Raw genomic sequence first — 15,889 nt, 5'->3', positions numbered from 1 at the left:
TAGTGAATCATGTGAAAAATTCAAAACGTAACGTACATTATTGTTGAAACCATCTAAGGCAGTGGTCGGGGAACGGGTAAATTACACCAAATGGGGTAAATTAGAAATTTTGGGGGGTAATGAACGTGCTACGGATGTGGATGTGCTAAGTGAGGGAAACTGATATGAAAGTTGGAGAAAAGAATGCATCGAGGATCCCACGATCTTTAAAACTATGGAAACGGAGAAATATCAGTATTGAAATTGCTTCATCAGTATTGAATCAGTATTGAAACTGTTTTTAACCCTCGGTGAGACCGCTTTTGCGTTGTTGTCTTGGTGGTGGCATTTGCTCCTTGACTTATCAGTCTTTATTTAGCGGCTAAATGGCAAAAAGAATGTGTGGGCAGAAAGTAGTTAAACAAATAGATACAGTACCTTTGTCTGCTAGAGTTATTAAAGAAAGAATTTCCATCTTGGCAGAAAATGTGAGAGAACAAGTGATTTCTTCAGTAAAAAAAAGTAAAGAGTTTGCCATTCAACTTGATGAGACTACAGATGTAAGTAGCAATTCACAATTGATGGTATACATTCGATATAGGGGCTCTGATGAATTCGAAGAAGAAATGTTGTTGTGTTCTCCTCTTGAGTTGAGAACTCATGGTATTGATGTGTTCAATAAGGTTGATGCATGCTTCAAAAAACCAAGTGTTGATTTGAAGTGGAAAGATTGTATTGCAGTATCAGTTGATGGAGCTCCTGCCATGCTTGGTCACGTCAATGGTTTTGTGGCTTTGGCCAAACAACAGAATCCAGATATTCTAGCCATCCATTGTATGATACATCGCCAGGCATTAGTTGTGAAGAATTTGGAACCAGAAGTGGAAGCCGTGTTAAATGATGTAGTTAAAATTGTCAATGTTGTAAAAGGGCATGCACTAAACACGAGGATGTTTTGTGATTTGTGTGATGATGGAGAGGCTGAATATTCAACCCTTCTTTTCCATACGGAAGTGAGGTGGCTTTCACGTGGAAATGTCTTGAATAGAGTGTGGGCTCTTAAAACAGAACTCGAAATGTTTCTGACTGATCAAAAACACACACTTGCAGAAAAGTTCAGAAAAACAACCTGGCTAGCTCTTCTTGCATATTTAGCTGACATTTTTGGGCATATAAATGAACTGAACAAGGAATTACAAGGAAAGAAAGTCAATCTCCTGTTGGCAAGGGAAAAAATTTCAGCATTTGTATCAAAGCTTCAGTATTGGAACCAGAAAGTAAATGTCAATAAGACTGCTGCCTTTCCAAAACTGGGAGAGTTTTTGGAAGAATGCCAAGACTGCAGTCTTAGTGACATAAAGGAGTCAGTCACAAGGCACCTGACCAAACTTAGAAATAGGTTCTGTGACTATTTTCCAGAACTTGATTCACATACTGTCAGCTGGGTTGTAAACCCCTTCAAAAGTGAGCTGGCTGATTTGCCTGAACAGCCTGAAGGATTGGCAGAAGAGCTTATTGAACTTCGTTCCAACAATGAAACAAAAATGGAATTTGAGAGCAAGGATGATCTCTCCAGTTTTTGGATGTCAAAAACTGCAAAGGCTTATAAAACTGCACATATGGAAGCAACTAAAATGCTACTACCTTTTGCAACAACCTACGTTTGCGAACAAGGTTTTTCTACCCTTGTAAATCTAAGAATAAAATACAGAAACCGGTTGAATCCTGAAGACAGCATCCTATACCCTATGCACTGAGATCTGGCCGTTAGGGCGGACCACTGGGAGTTCCCCTATGGTGCCACATATAATTATTCTATAGTTTTATTTTATTATATAATTCTATTTTATAATGTTGCCTCATATGATTATATTATAATTTTTTGTCACACCACCACTGAGATAAAAATCAAAGCAATGTTTTCTATACAAAGGTTTCGTTTCTTTAAGTGTAGATATGGCATATGTGCATGCGAGAGCGACGTTGCCACTACATCTAATCTCTGGCCCCGCCCCCCTCACACTGCATTCAGAAAACATTGCATCCACACGCACGTTCTCGCCATGGATGCCCATATGTGGCAGCACCGGGAAATCTCCTAGCCACGCCTTATCGGCCAATTCTCCTTGCGCTGACTATAGTAGCAGTAACATAAAAAATCCCTGATATCGAGTTTGTTGTATCCAAGATGAAACAGTATCATTTTCCCAAAGCCTGAGGTAGCTGATATGAAAATATTAAAGATTTCAATCTGATGTTAAAATATTAAAGTTTTCAATATTTTCTTCATTATTTTTCTTTGTGTGCCATTCTTATGCCAGAAAGAATAACATTATTTTTCTTTGTGTGCCATTCTTATGCCAGAAAGAATAGAAGATTTCTTTGTGTGCCATTCTTATGCCAGAAAGGATAAACATTTTTCCCCATAATAGTGGATTTGTAGTGACGCAGCCACAGGCGGTCACACACTTCCCATAGTTGGCAAGAGGTGAATATGAGCTAGCCAATCAGGAGCCAGCAAATGGTTCTCGAGCGGCTAGCGACCTCTCTTGCCAACTACGCTGAGCCGCGAGCGACCCTTAAATAGGGCAGCGGCGGCTAGTCAGGACGAGAATGGTAATAGCCACGGCAGCAGCAACAACATCTCGTCCAGTCTTGTAGCAGTTCCATCGAGCCTCGCCGTCATCAGCCGCCACCGCCTCTGACGTAGGCTCACCGTCCAGCTACGACTGATCAGATCCACTAACCAGTGGCTATTACTTGTGGTTTTACCAAAGAGATTAGAATAAGAGACCAAAGTGAATTTCATTTTTCCTGGCTTGTTCGAACCAAACCACTACAAATTGGTGACCCCGGTGAAAGACAACCAGGAATATGGAAAATTCACAAGTGAAACTTCCCAGTTTCTCCCGTGACTTGGAGAGCTGGCTACTTCACACAGAAGCCTATTTAGCCACTCAAGGTGACGTTCCAGACCACCTAGCCCCGCTCCACGACAGGATACTGCCTCCTGTTGGTACCATACCCGCTTCGGAGCCAAGGCGCTCAGATGCACACAACCATGCAGCTGGTCGCAGGGAAACGCCAAACGCGGGGGTCGGTAAGCACTCCTACCCCCGCTAACCATACTCACACCCTCCTCTCAGTGCGTGATCGCCACTCTGGCCTCTCTTTCCTGGTAGACACGGGCTCAGCCGTCAGCATCATACCCCCGACGGAAGAACCCAACCACGGTACACGGTGGCCATCCTACGACCTGCTTGCAGCCAACGGTACGCCCATTGCAACGTACGGCAGCCACCACAGCGTCCTGGACCTCCACGATGTCAAGTTCCCTTGGACATTCGTCATAGCAGCGGTCCAGCACCCCATTCTTGGCTACGACTTCCTCCAGCATTACAATATGGTAGTAAACGCCAAGGATAACTGCTTGTACCACGGCACGACAAGCATACCGGGAACCACCACTAACGCCAAATCCCACCAGATATCGTCCCTCCAGTCCGCTGGCGATTATGTACGCATCCTGCAGGAGTTTCCCCAGCTAACATCGCCAGACAAGACCAACACCACCACCACCCCTCACAACATCATGCACCACATCCAGACATCTGGACCGCCAGTACACAGCAAGCCTCGACGACTTTCCCCAGAGAAGTTGGCCGCTGCCAAACAGGAGTTCCAAGAACTCCTAGACCAGGACATCATCCAACCATCGGAGAGTGCTTGGGCATCACCACTCCACATGGTTCCCAAGCCACCCCCACCGCCCAACCAATGGCGGGCTTGCGGTGACTACCGTCAACTTAACCGCATCACGAAGCCCGACCGCTACCCCATCCCTCACGCTCAAGACTTCCACTTCAAGCTTCACGGGAAGCAGGTCTTCTCCAAAATTGACCTGGTCAGGGCGTTTCATCAAATCCCTGTAGCGCCGGAAGACGTCCAGAAGACAGCCATAGCCACTCTGTTCGGCCTCTTCGAGTGGAAGATGATGGCCTTTGGCCTCCGGAATGCCGCCCAGACGTTCCAGAGGTTCATAGACCATGCCCTCAGAGACTTCGACTTCATCACCGTTTACATCGACGACATCCTCGTAGCCTCCGATACCCACGACCAACACCTCCGCCTCCTCTTCCGCCGCCTCCAAGATTATGGCCTCCGGGTACATCCGTCCAAGTGTCTCCTCGGAGTTTCATCTCTCGACTTCCTCGGACACCGCATCTCAACAGCAGGTCTGTATCCTCTCCCTCAGAAAGTAGACACAATCCAAGATTTCCCACAGCCAACAACCATCAAGATGCTCCGACGATTCCTAGGAATCGTCAATTATTACCACAGATTCATCCCCAACGCAGCTTCAAAACTCGCTCCCTTGAACGACCTCACCAAGAACCATTCCAAGCGGTCGGTCAAACCTGTGAGATGGTCTTCCGAAGCGACCCAGGCATTCGAACAAGCCAAGGCGGCAATCGCTGAAGCCGCCCGCTTGTCCTACCCAGTAGCTCACGCACCCACATTCCTTACCACTGATGCCTCCTCCACAGCAATTGGCGCCGTCCTCCAACAGAAGATCAACGGCCAGCTCCAGCCTATCGCCTTTTTCTCCAAACGTCTGGACCCTCCTCAAATTCGCTACAGCGCCTTTGACAGGGAACTGCTAGCCATAGTCTCGGCTGTCAAGCACTTCCTTTACTTCCTGGAAGGCCGGCCTTTCGTTATCCTTACAGACCACAAGCCACTCGCCCATGCCCTAGACAGAGTCTCCGACCATCACTCCCCAAGAGTCTCCCGGCAGCTGTCCTTCCTCTCCCAATTTGATACTCGCATTGAATACATCAAGGGAGAGGATAACCAGGTAGCCGATGCCTTGTCTAGAATCACCTCCAGCATCCTCCCTAACCACAACATAGACTACACACGCATCGCCGCATCTCAGAACAACGACGGTGAACTCCGCCTCCTACGTATGCACGACACCTCGTCCCTACAGCTAAGACAGCTTCCCAACAACCCCGTACCATTGTGGTGTGACATCTCCACAGGCAAACCCCGTCCGTACATCCCCGCCTGTCACCGTAAGGACGTCTTCTCCTCCTTCCATGACCACAGTCATCCGGGCATCCGCGCGACACAACGCCTCATCACGGATCGAGTCGTCTGGCCAGGCATCAACAAGGATGTCAGACAATGGACCCGGACCTGCCTCCCCTGCCAGACGGCCAAGGTTACGCGCCACGTCCACGCACCACTCCAGCGTTTTCCTGCACCAACGGCACGTTTCCAGTCAGTTCATGTGGACATTGTGGGCCCCCTTCCGCCTTCTCGCGGCATGCGTTACCTCCTTACGTGTATCGACAGGTACACCAGGTGGCCAGAAGCGATCCCCCTTCCGGATATATCCGCCGAGACGACCGCCCGTGCTTTCCTCTCTGGATGGGTATCCAGATTCGGCGCACCTCACATCATTGTCACCGATAGGGGCTCCCAGTTCGAATCTGACCTATGGTCCAGCCTCCTCAAGTTCCTTGGCACCAAACGTAACCGGACCACCGCTTACCACCCCCAAGCCAATGGACTCGTGGAACGGTTCCACCGCCAACTGAAGGAGTCGCTGAAGGCACAACCCTCATGCGACTGGGTCGACGCCCTTCCCCTGGTGCTTCTCACGATCCGCGTCACACCTAAGGTCGACAATGACATTTCCCCATCGCAGCTACTTTACGCTGAGAACCTTCGCCTCCCTGGGGAAATTGCCACGCCTGCCGTCGGCGATCCGGATCGTCACGCCCTCCTCCAACTCATCAAGGACACATTCGCCAACACCCGTCCAACACCCCCTCGTCCACCACAACCACAGCCGGAGCACCTTCCCCCGGCCCTGTCTACAAGTGACCACGTCTTCGTCAGGAAAGACTCCACACGAGCTCCTCTTCAGCGCCCATACGACGGCCCCTTCCGAGTCCTCAGCAGATCACCAAAGTACTTCGTGATCAACCGAGGTGCCAAACCGGATAGCGTCTCCATCGACAGGCTCAAGCCGGCCCATCTCCCCATCAATCCCCCTACCAAACCTCCAGGGCCACTACAATACCTCTTACAGCATGGTCCTAACCCCATCCTCACCACCGAACCAAGTCATTCCTCACCCCCCGAAACACTCTCCCTTCCAAACCAACACTCCCCTCCAGGGCCACTACAATACATCTTACAACATGGTCCTAACCCCATCCTCACCACCGAACCAAGTCATTCCTCACCCCCCGAAACACTCTCCCTTCCAAACCAACACTCCCCTCCTGCCCCTGACTCTTCACCATACACAGATCACACGCACACGACAGCGAACCCTTCTCCTTCTCCCACCCCGCAACCACATCCTTCTACAACTGTTCCCGGCACCCCGCAAGATCCTCCCCACCCTACGCCCCCACTCTACCATGCAATGCAACAATTCTCACCCAACCTTATGTCTCCACAGCTCCATACTCAACCGACCCCACCTCGCCAGGCATCTGACTTCGACCACACCACCCTGCATTCGAGCCCCCCTCCATCAAGGCCCTCCTCGCCAGACATGCCCCCTGATGGAATGACCACACGTTTTGGGCGAGTGATACGAAGGCCACACCGATTCAACCACGTCGCGCGCGTCGCTCCCTATCTCCCTCGACGCCCGCTCTCGAAGAGAGGGGGAGTGGTGTAGTGACGCAGCCACAGGCGGTCACACACTTCCCATAGTTGGCAAGAGGTGAATATGAGCTAGCCAATCAGGAGCCAGCAAATGGTTCTCGAGCGGCTAGCGACCTCTCTTGCCAACTACGCTGAGCCGCGAGCGACCCTTAAATAGGGCAGCGGCGGCTAGTCAGGACGAGAATGGTAATAGCCACGGCAGCAGCAACAACATCTCGTCCAGTCTTGTAGCAGTTCCATCGAGCCTCGCCGTCATCAGCCGCCACCGCCTCTGACGTTAGGCTCACCGTCCAGCTACGACTGATCAGATCCACTAACCAGTGGCTATTACTTGTGGTTTTACCAAAGAGATTAGAATAAGAGACCAAAGTGAATTTCATTTTTCCTGGCTTGTTCGAACCAAACCACTACAGATTCAATAAAATTTTCTGTTATTGTATGAATTTGAAATACATGATGGTCAATAGTTTTGCTTGTGTGCCATGTAATGCTAAAAAGAGTGTTTTATTTCTGTTTATAAATGTGATTCCTACGTTTTTTCTTGTGTGCTATTTCCATGGCAAAAAGACAGACTTTTATTTCCTATGATAGATGAAATTAACAATTAAGCATTTTTCCAATATACATTTTTTGTTTATTTATTACTATCCATGAATTCTATAAGTAAATTGGTTTGTCCACCAGAGTACTTCCAAGTGTGAGGGTAAATTCATTTTACTACAAATTCTATTGGGGTAACACCCAAAAAAGTTACCCGACCCCTGATCTAAGGCGATAATTGATTATTCTGTTTTTGTACTGTAAAAATCATACTGAAAATTTATCGAAATAAATATGAATGAAATGATAATTTTTTGTGCTGCAATGAATATTCACTAGAAATGCAGATTCGTTTATACATTGTCCACCCGCTCGCCATTTTTACCAAGGCTGAGCATGCCATCAGGAGACCTTTTGGTCCATAGCTAGGTCGGATGCATCAAGGCCAGTCAATGAGAGGTTAACTTATTATAAATTATATATAAAATCCCGGCATTACATAATGAATAAGATCTTCCTCCGCTTCATTTTTTACCGTTTTAAGATCGTTACAATACAAGGAACTTGTAATAAAGGATATGGCGGCACACTAGGCTAGCATGCTGCTCGCTTTTGCTACTTCGTTTGAGTAGGAACGACTTCGGTTAAAAGATTCTAGACTTCCGCAAGAACATCCTAATAATTTTTGTGTCTAATTAGATACGTATTCTAGGTGGTTTAACTTAGTTCGTCGTTCAGCTTCTAAGACGCGAAAGTCATTTGACCGTTGGAAATTTGAAAGAAATCGTTTCTACTCAAACGAAATAGCAAAAGCAATTAGCATGCTAGTAGCGAGAAATGCTTTTTGTGCCTCCAAATACACAAAAACAAATTAACGTATTTTTTGCCTTTGTCGATTGCACCTTTTGTTTTCTGAACTTGTCTTACGAATATTTTATGTAATTCAATTATTTACTACTATTATTATTATAAATTTTTTCATAAATGTTGTCTCAAAGTGAAAAGGAAATGCGTTTACTTTTAGTGTGACAATTCAGTTGTTTGTGTCAGGATTACCGTCCAGTTATCACACTGGGCGATTTTTCCTCCGACTCGTCGGCGCAGTCGACTACTACCTCCAGCACTTTTTCCGCCGTCAAACCACTATGGCATTTATTTTACCCCGACAGTTGACATGAAACGTCATTTCATGTGCCAGAGGAAGCTGCTGGGATTTCCTCCAACAATCATCGTTGAGCCGTGGACGATCATCGTTGGGGCGTGGACGATCATCGTAGGACCGTTGAGCCGTGGGCGATCGTCGTTGGGCCATGGACATTTATCGTTGATCCGTGGACGATCATCGTTGAGCCGTGGGCGATCATCGTTGAGCCGTGGACGATAATCGTTGGGCCATGGACGATCATCGTTGAGTCATGGACGATCATCGTTGAGCCATGGACGATCATCGTTTAGCCATGGACGATGACCGTTGAGCCATGGACGATCATCGTTGGACCATGGACGTTTATCGTTGAGCCGTGGGCGATCATCGTTGAGCAATAATCGCACCGGGCCCAGGGATCACGTGACATCATTACTGACCAGTCACTAGGCCTTTCTCGCTAGCATGCTACTTGCTTTTGCTGCTTGGCCTGAACAGGAACGGTCCTTTGCTTCTTTTCAAATTCCCAACGGTCAAATTACTCTTGCGTCTCAAATATGAATTAGGAAACGGCGCGTGGCTAATCAAATATATTTAAAATATATGGGTATAGGCGAATTCACCGACAACAATTCATTGACACGCTCAATTCATCGATATACACAATTCACCGAGAAAAAAAAATTCTAATTTGAAATATATAACTAGGTCGTGTTTTCATCCTTGAGTTAGCATACTACCTTTGATAATGAAACAATTACTTTCATAACCTTTATTTAGGATAAGAATTTCTTTTCGTAGTATCAAGAATAGTTAAAATTCTTTAATGACAGAACTATTGAAAATGACAAATTAGTTGAAACTAAACTTAAAAATATTAATTGGTTTACTTAAAATTAGAAAGCTAGGTTATGGGCCATTGCCCGCAAATAATCAACGACGTTGCCATATGAAGGGCATCTTTCTACAATGTTTTTTCTTATCCGTTCAGAAGAGTCACGATATTTCTTTGTAGTTGAGATGAAGTACTAGCCAAGTATTGATTGACTTTGACTTCATTAATTTTTCAAATCTCCAAACAACAAAATATCTTTCCGTCATATGCTGTTGAATATGTCCTCAGAGACGTCTAGATGTCTGCAACAGAAGTCATATTGTCGTTATTCAAATGGGGGTTGGAGGTACGAGTACATTTGCTATTGTGTTTGCGAATTTTGATGATTAACATTATATCATCTTGATACTTGGTATCTTTATAATTACTTTTGTCGATTAATTTGCAAAATTAGGTTCTTTAAGGAAGAAGGAATAAAATTAAGACATTGTATTTGATGTAGATATTTTGCAGTAAATGAAATGCGCCAAAAAGGGTGAGTTTGGACAAGAAATATTTACATTTTGGTGGAAATATGTTGTTGTCAGAAATATAATCTATGTGTAACAACTGCTTAATCATACAACTGTGCTCATGCATGGATGACAAAAACACTAATTTCTAGATTCTCACATTGGGAAAGACGTCATTAATCCCACAATGCACCGCGCTCCATTGCCGTCATTATTTTCGTGACGTCGATAGAAAACGCTATTTTTGTATATATACATTTTAAGTTTCCTGATTATCTCCATCGAGATTTTGGTCCTCAAAATACAGAAATATGTTTTCATCGCCAAAAGTCAAGGAAAAAGTTGCCTACGCGCGATGACCATACACAAGGACAGAAAAATCTTCCCGCGCTCTGATGCCGACGTTATGACGTCACGTCGCATCAAAATCCATCATATTTCCTATAATATTTTTAAAACATCTTTCTCTCCACGTGTTAAAAAAAATTCTCAGAATGTTTCGTTCAACACGATTGTCAAAATTCATCGTCTTTTAAACTTTCTCTCTACATGTATTTAAGGATTTTCTCAGAATGTTTCGCTCAGTTTTAATAAGAACACAATTGTCAAAATTCATCGTCTTTTCTATATTCTTAAAACATTCTTCTCTGCACGGCTTTCTCAGAATGTTTCGTTCAGTGTTACGTAAGGCCACGTGCTGACCTGAAAATTTCGCCCATTGATCTGGATTTCCCTTTCACGTCGTCTTAAACTAGGCAAAATCACCGTCGATTTCCATCTTCACATTTGGCCAAAATACCGTCGACTTCCATCTTCACATAAGGCACAAATGCCGTCGATTTCCTCCTTCACACATGGCAAAAATACCGTCGATTTCCATCTACACAACTAGCCAAAAATACCGTCGATTTTCATCTTAACACTAGGCAAAACTGTCGTCGATTTCTTTCTACACACTAAGCAAAAATGCCGTCGATTTTCTCCTTCACACAGGGCAAAAATGCCGTCGATTTTCATCTTCACACTAGGCAAAAATACCGTCGATTTCCTCCTTCACGCTAGGCAAAAATGCCGTCGATTTTCTCCATCAAACAGGGCAAAACTGCCATCGATTTTCATTTCCACACTAAGTAAAAATACCGTCGATTTTCTCCTTCACACTCGACAAAAATGCAGTCGATTTTCATCTTCACACTAGGCAAAACTACCGTCGATTTCCTCCACACTAGGCAAAACTGCCATCGATTTCCATCTTCACACTAGGCAAAACTGCCGTCGATTTCCATCTTCACACTAAGCAAAAATACCGTCGATTTTCTCTTTCACACTGGACAAAAATGCCGTCGATTCTCATCTTCACTAGGCAAAAATGCCGTCGATATCCTCCTTCATACTAGGCAAAACTGCCATCGATTTCCATCTTCACACTAGGCAAAACTGCCGTCGATTTCCATCTTCACACTAAGCAAAAATACCGTGGATTTTCTCCTTCACACAGGACAAAAATGCCGTCGATTTCCATCTTCACACTAGGCAAAACTGCCGTTGATTTCCATCTTCACACTAAGCAAAAATGCCGTCGATGTTCTCCTTCAAATAGGGCAAAAATGCCGTCGATTTTCATCTGCACACTAGGCAAAAATACTTGATTTGGCTGTGTGAATGTTTTTTCAAACACGTTGGACAAACAGTTAATCAAACCTGGTTTGCCCGTGTGAATGTGTTTTCAAACACGTTTGACAAACCGTTTTTCAAACCTGGTTTGACCGTGTGAATAGTTTTTCAAACACGTTTGACAAGCCGCTTGCCAAACCTAGTTTGCCCGTGTGAATGTGTTTTCAAACACGTTTGACAAACCATTTGTCAAACCTGGTTTGATCATGTGAACAGTCATGCAAACACGTTTGACAAACCTTTTTCAAGCCTGGTTTGCTCGTGTGAATGTATTTCCAAAAACGTTTGACAAGCCGTTTGTCAAACCTGGTTTGACTGTGAGATCGGTTTTTCATACACGTTTGACAAACCGTTTTTCAAACCTGGTTTGCCCGTGTGTATGTGTTTTCAAACACGTTGGACAAACAGTTTTTCAAACCTGGTTTGACCGTGTGAATGCATTTTCAAACACGTTTGACAAACCGCTTACCAAACCTAGTTTGCCCGTGTGAATGTGTTTTCAAACAAGTTTGACAAACCATTTGTCAAACCTGGTTTGATCTTGTGAACGGTCTTGCAAACACATTTGACAAACCTTTTTGCTCATGTGAATGTATTTTCAAAAACGTTTGACAAGCCGTTTGTCAAACCTGGTTTGACTGTGAGATCGGTTTTTCATACACGTTTGACAAACCGTTTTTCAAACCTGGTTTGCCCGTGTAAACACGTTTGACAAACCGTTTTTCAAACCTGGTTTGACCGTGTGAATGCATTTTCAAACACGTTTGACAAGCCGCTTGCCAAACTTAGTTTGCCTGTGTGAATGCATTTTCAAACCCGTTTGACAAACTATCTGTCAGACCTGGTTTGACAGTGTGAACGTTTTTTAAACATGTTCGACAAACCGTTTTTCAAACCTGGTTTGCCCGTGTGAAAAAGAGGGCGGCGACCCGTCTTCGGCAGCCAGACATAGGGGGCGGCGACCCGTCTTCGGCAGCCACACAGAGGGGGCGGCGACCCGTCTTCGGCAGCCAGACAGAGGGGGCGACGACCCGTCTTCGGCAGCCAGAAGAAGGGGGCGTCGACCCGTCTTCGGCAGCCAGAAGGAGGAGCGGCAACCCATCTTCGGCAGCCAGACAGATAGGGCGGCGACCCGTCTTCGGCAGCCAGAAGGAGGGGGCGGTAAACCGTTTTCGGCAGCCAGAAGGAGGGGGCGGCGACCCATCTTCGGCAGCAAGACAGATGGGGCGGTGACCCGATATCGGCAGCTAGACATAGGGGGCGGAGACCCGTCTTCGGCAACTAGAAAGCGGGGGCATCGAGCCGTCTTCGGCAGCCAGACAGAGGGGGCAGTGACCCGTCTTCGGCAGCCAGAAAGAGGAGGCGGCAACCCGTTTTCGGCAGCCAGAAGGAGGGGGCGGCGAACCGTCTTCGACAGCCAGACACAGGGGGTGGCGACCCATCTTCGGCAGCCAGACATAGGGGGCGGCAACCCGTCTTCGGTAGTCAGACAGAGGGGTGGGCGACCCGTCTTCGGTAGTCAGACAGAGGGGTGGGCGACCCGTCTTCGGCGGCCAGACATAGGGGGCAGTGACCCGTCTTCGGCAGCCAGAAGGAGGGGGCGGCGACCCGTCTTGGGCAGCCAGACATAGGGGTCGGCGACCCGTCTTCGGCAGCCAGACAGAGGGGGCGGCAACCTGTCTTCGGCAGCCAGACAGCGGGGGCGGCAACCCGTCTTCGGCAGCCAGACAGAGGAGGCGGCAACCCGTCTTCGGCAGCCAGAAGGAGGGATCGGTGACCCGTCTTTGGCAGCCAGAGAAAGGGGGCGACGACCCGTCATTGGCAGCCAGAAAGAGTGGGCGGCGACCCGTCTTCGGCAGCCAGACAGAGGGGGCGGTGACCCATCTTCGGCAGCCAGACAGAGGGGGCGGCGACCCGTCTTTGGCAGCCAGAAAGAGGGGGCGTCGACATATCATCGGCAGCCAGACAGCTGGGGCGGCGACCCGTCTTCGGCAGCCAGACAGAGGAGGCGGCGACCCGTCTTCGGCAACCAGAAAGAGGAGGCGACGACCCGTCTTCAGTAGCCGGACAGAGGGGGCGGCGACCCATCATCGGCAGCCAGACAGTGGGGGCGGCGACCCGTCTTCCGGGCGTCTGACCGGTAAGGGGGGATTGGGATGAGTCGGGCGTCTGACTGGAAGTCTACTACTCACAGTGTTGGTCGTTCCGCAGATCCTGTGGAATCCCAAGGGCCAAATGGTCCCCGTGAACTCGAGGAAGTGACTCGTGCAAAGGCCCCCCTTGTCCGCACAGCCTCAAAGTCCACCACTCGGAGATGTTGAAAAGAAGGGAGGAGGATGCAAGAGACCATAGGGCCTACACTTGGGAGTTTCATTTCCATTACCACCTGTCTGGTGGCTAGGCAGGAGTTTGGGAACTTACATAAGAACATAAGGAGAGCACGATAACATTTAGAACATGGAGAAGGAGGCTGCAGGAGACCGTAGGGCCTACACTTGGGAGTTCCATGCCGTTGTCTAGGCAGGAGTTTGGGAACATACATAAGATGAGCATAATAACATAATAACATGACGAAAGAGGCTGCAGGAGACCATATGGCCTACATTTGGGAGTTCCATCATCCCCTGTCATCTCCATCCATCCATCCAATTCTTGCCCATTCCTTTCCTTCTTAATTAAATCGAAATTGGTCCAATCTAAACGCAATGCTGCTGCTGCAATGCAGTGCAGTCTGCTGCAAGTCCTGCACTCCTCCTGCCTCAATACGATGATGACCTTGCCTTGTTGGCCGCCTATTGTCCCTCCCTCCCTCTCTTCCTGCAAGGCCCTACCTTGTGCCTTGCCTGGCAAGTGTTGGGTCCGAGTTTGATCCTGAGCGTGCAGGACGTGGTCAGGACGTCGTGGAGGGGGAAGGACGGGTTCAGAAAAAACACGTGGCCCTCCCTCCCCAGGGGCGCTGTTGCCACCGCAGCTGTACACAGGAGGGCGACGGGGAGGGGAGGAGACCCGTTGTCGACGCCGCCAAAGGAAGGACGAGGGTCAGGTGGACGAGGAGGACCACGTCGAGGAGGTGGAGGAGGAGGAGGAGGAGGGAAAATACATGGTAAACAAATAAATAAATAGATAGGTAAGTAGATAAATAATTGCGTGTGTTTGTGTGTTTGTGTGCGTGTGTGTGTGTGTGTGCGTGTGTGTGTGTGTGTGTGCAAATGTGTGTGTGTGTGTGTGTGTGTGTGTGATGTGAGTGCTTGTGTGTGTGTACGTGTATGTATGTGTGTGTGTGTGTGTGTGTGTGTGTGTGTGTGTGTGTGTGTGTGTGTGTGTGTGTGTGTGTGTGTGTGCAAATGTGTGTGTGTGTGCAAATGTGTGTGTGTGTGCAAATGTGTGCGGTGTGTGTGTGTTTGTGTGCGTGTATGTGAGTGCTTGTGTGTGTGTACGTGTATGTATGTGTGTGTGTGTGTGTGTGTGTGTGTGTGTGTGTGTGTGTGTGTGTGTGTGTGCGTGTGTGTGTGTGTGTGTGTATGTTTGTGTGTACCGTGTGACGTCATGTCGCGCGGTAGAGAAAACATTTCACATACTATACTAAATGGACATAATTCACCCATGACATTGGATATTTCAATGAAAAAATATTCTAAAAATCTAATTTTTTTTACGAAGAATAAAAGATTAAGCATGATTTTTGCCAGTCTAGCATAATTTTTAGTTGTCTAACATATTCCCGTGTAACGTTATGTCGCGCGGTCGTGAAAACATTTCACATAATAAACTAAAATGGGCATAATTCACTCATGACATTGGGCTATTTTTAATGAAAAAATATTGTAAGGCCTAATTCATTATGAAGAATAAAAGATTAAGCATGATTTTTGCCATTCTAGCATAATTTTTAGTTGGTGTCTAACATATGTGACGTCATGTCGCGAGGTCCTGTCGCGAGATCTTAGAAATATTTCACATAATATACAAAAATGGGCATAATTCACCCATGACATTGGGCTATTTTAATTAGAAAATATTATAAAAACCTGACTTATTATAAAGAATAAAATATTAATCATGATTTAATTTTTAGTTGTTGTCTAATATTTTCCCATTTGACATCATGTCGCGCTGTCGTGAAAACATTTCACATAATATACTAAAATGGGCATAATTCACCCATGACATTTGCCTATTTTATTGAAAAACAATTATAAACATAGTTTATTATGAAGAATAAATGATTATGCATGATTAATTCCATTCTAGCATAATTTTTAGTTGTCTAATACATTCCCGTGTGACATCATGTCGCGCGGTCGTGGAAACATTTCACATAATATACTAAAATGGGCTTAATGCACCTATCACTTTGGGCTATTTTAGTGGAAAAAATATTATAGAAACCTAATTCATTATGAAGAATAAAAGATTAAGCATGATTTGTGCCAGTCTAGCATAATTATCAGCTGTTGTCTAACATATGTGACGTCATGTCGCGCGGTCAACATAAGAACATAAGAATAAAGG

The 15,889-nt window shown here is 46.5% G+C and overlaps 1 protein-coding gene across 1 annotated transcript; it reads left to right on the top strand.

Annotated features, from left to right (window-relative positions):
- The first annotated feature begins 365 nt into the window (after window positions 1-365).
- Window positions 366-1,736, top strand: LOC143022933 (protein FAM200C-like). Its single transcript, XM_076181350.1, has one exon. The coding sequence runs from the start codon at window positions 366-368 to the stop codon at window positions 1,734-1,736; it is 1,371 nt and encodes a 456-aa protein (XP_076037465.1).
- The last annotated feature ends 14,153 nt before the right edge of the window (window positions 1,737-15,889 follow it).

This window comes from Oratosquilla oratoria, unplaced genomic scaffold (assembly GCF_046742065.1).
Source record: "Oratosquilla oratoria isolate Oo_2021 unplaced genomic scaffold, ASM4674206v1 SCAFFOLD233, whole genome shotgun sequence".
NCBI lineage: Eukaryota > Metazoa > Arthropoda > Malacostraca > Stomatopoda > Squillidae > Oratosquilla > Oratosquilla oratoria.
This window is presented reverse-complemented; position numbering and strand designations above follow the sequence as displayed.

Bases quoted from the DNA above. Each gene is read 5' to 3' on its own strand.
- LOC143022933 (XM_076181350.1), top strand. From the start codon at position 366: ATGGCAAAAAGAATGTGTGGGCAGAAAGTAGTTAAACAAATAGATACA.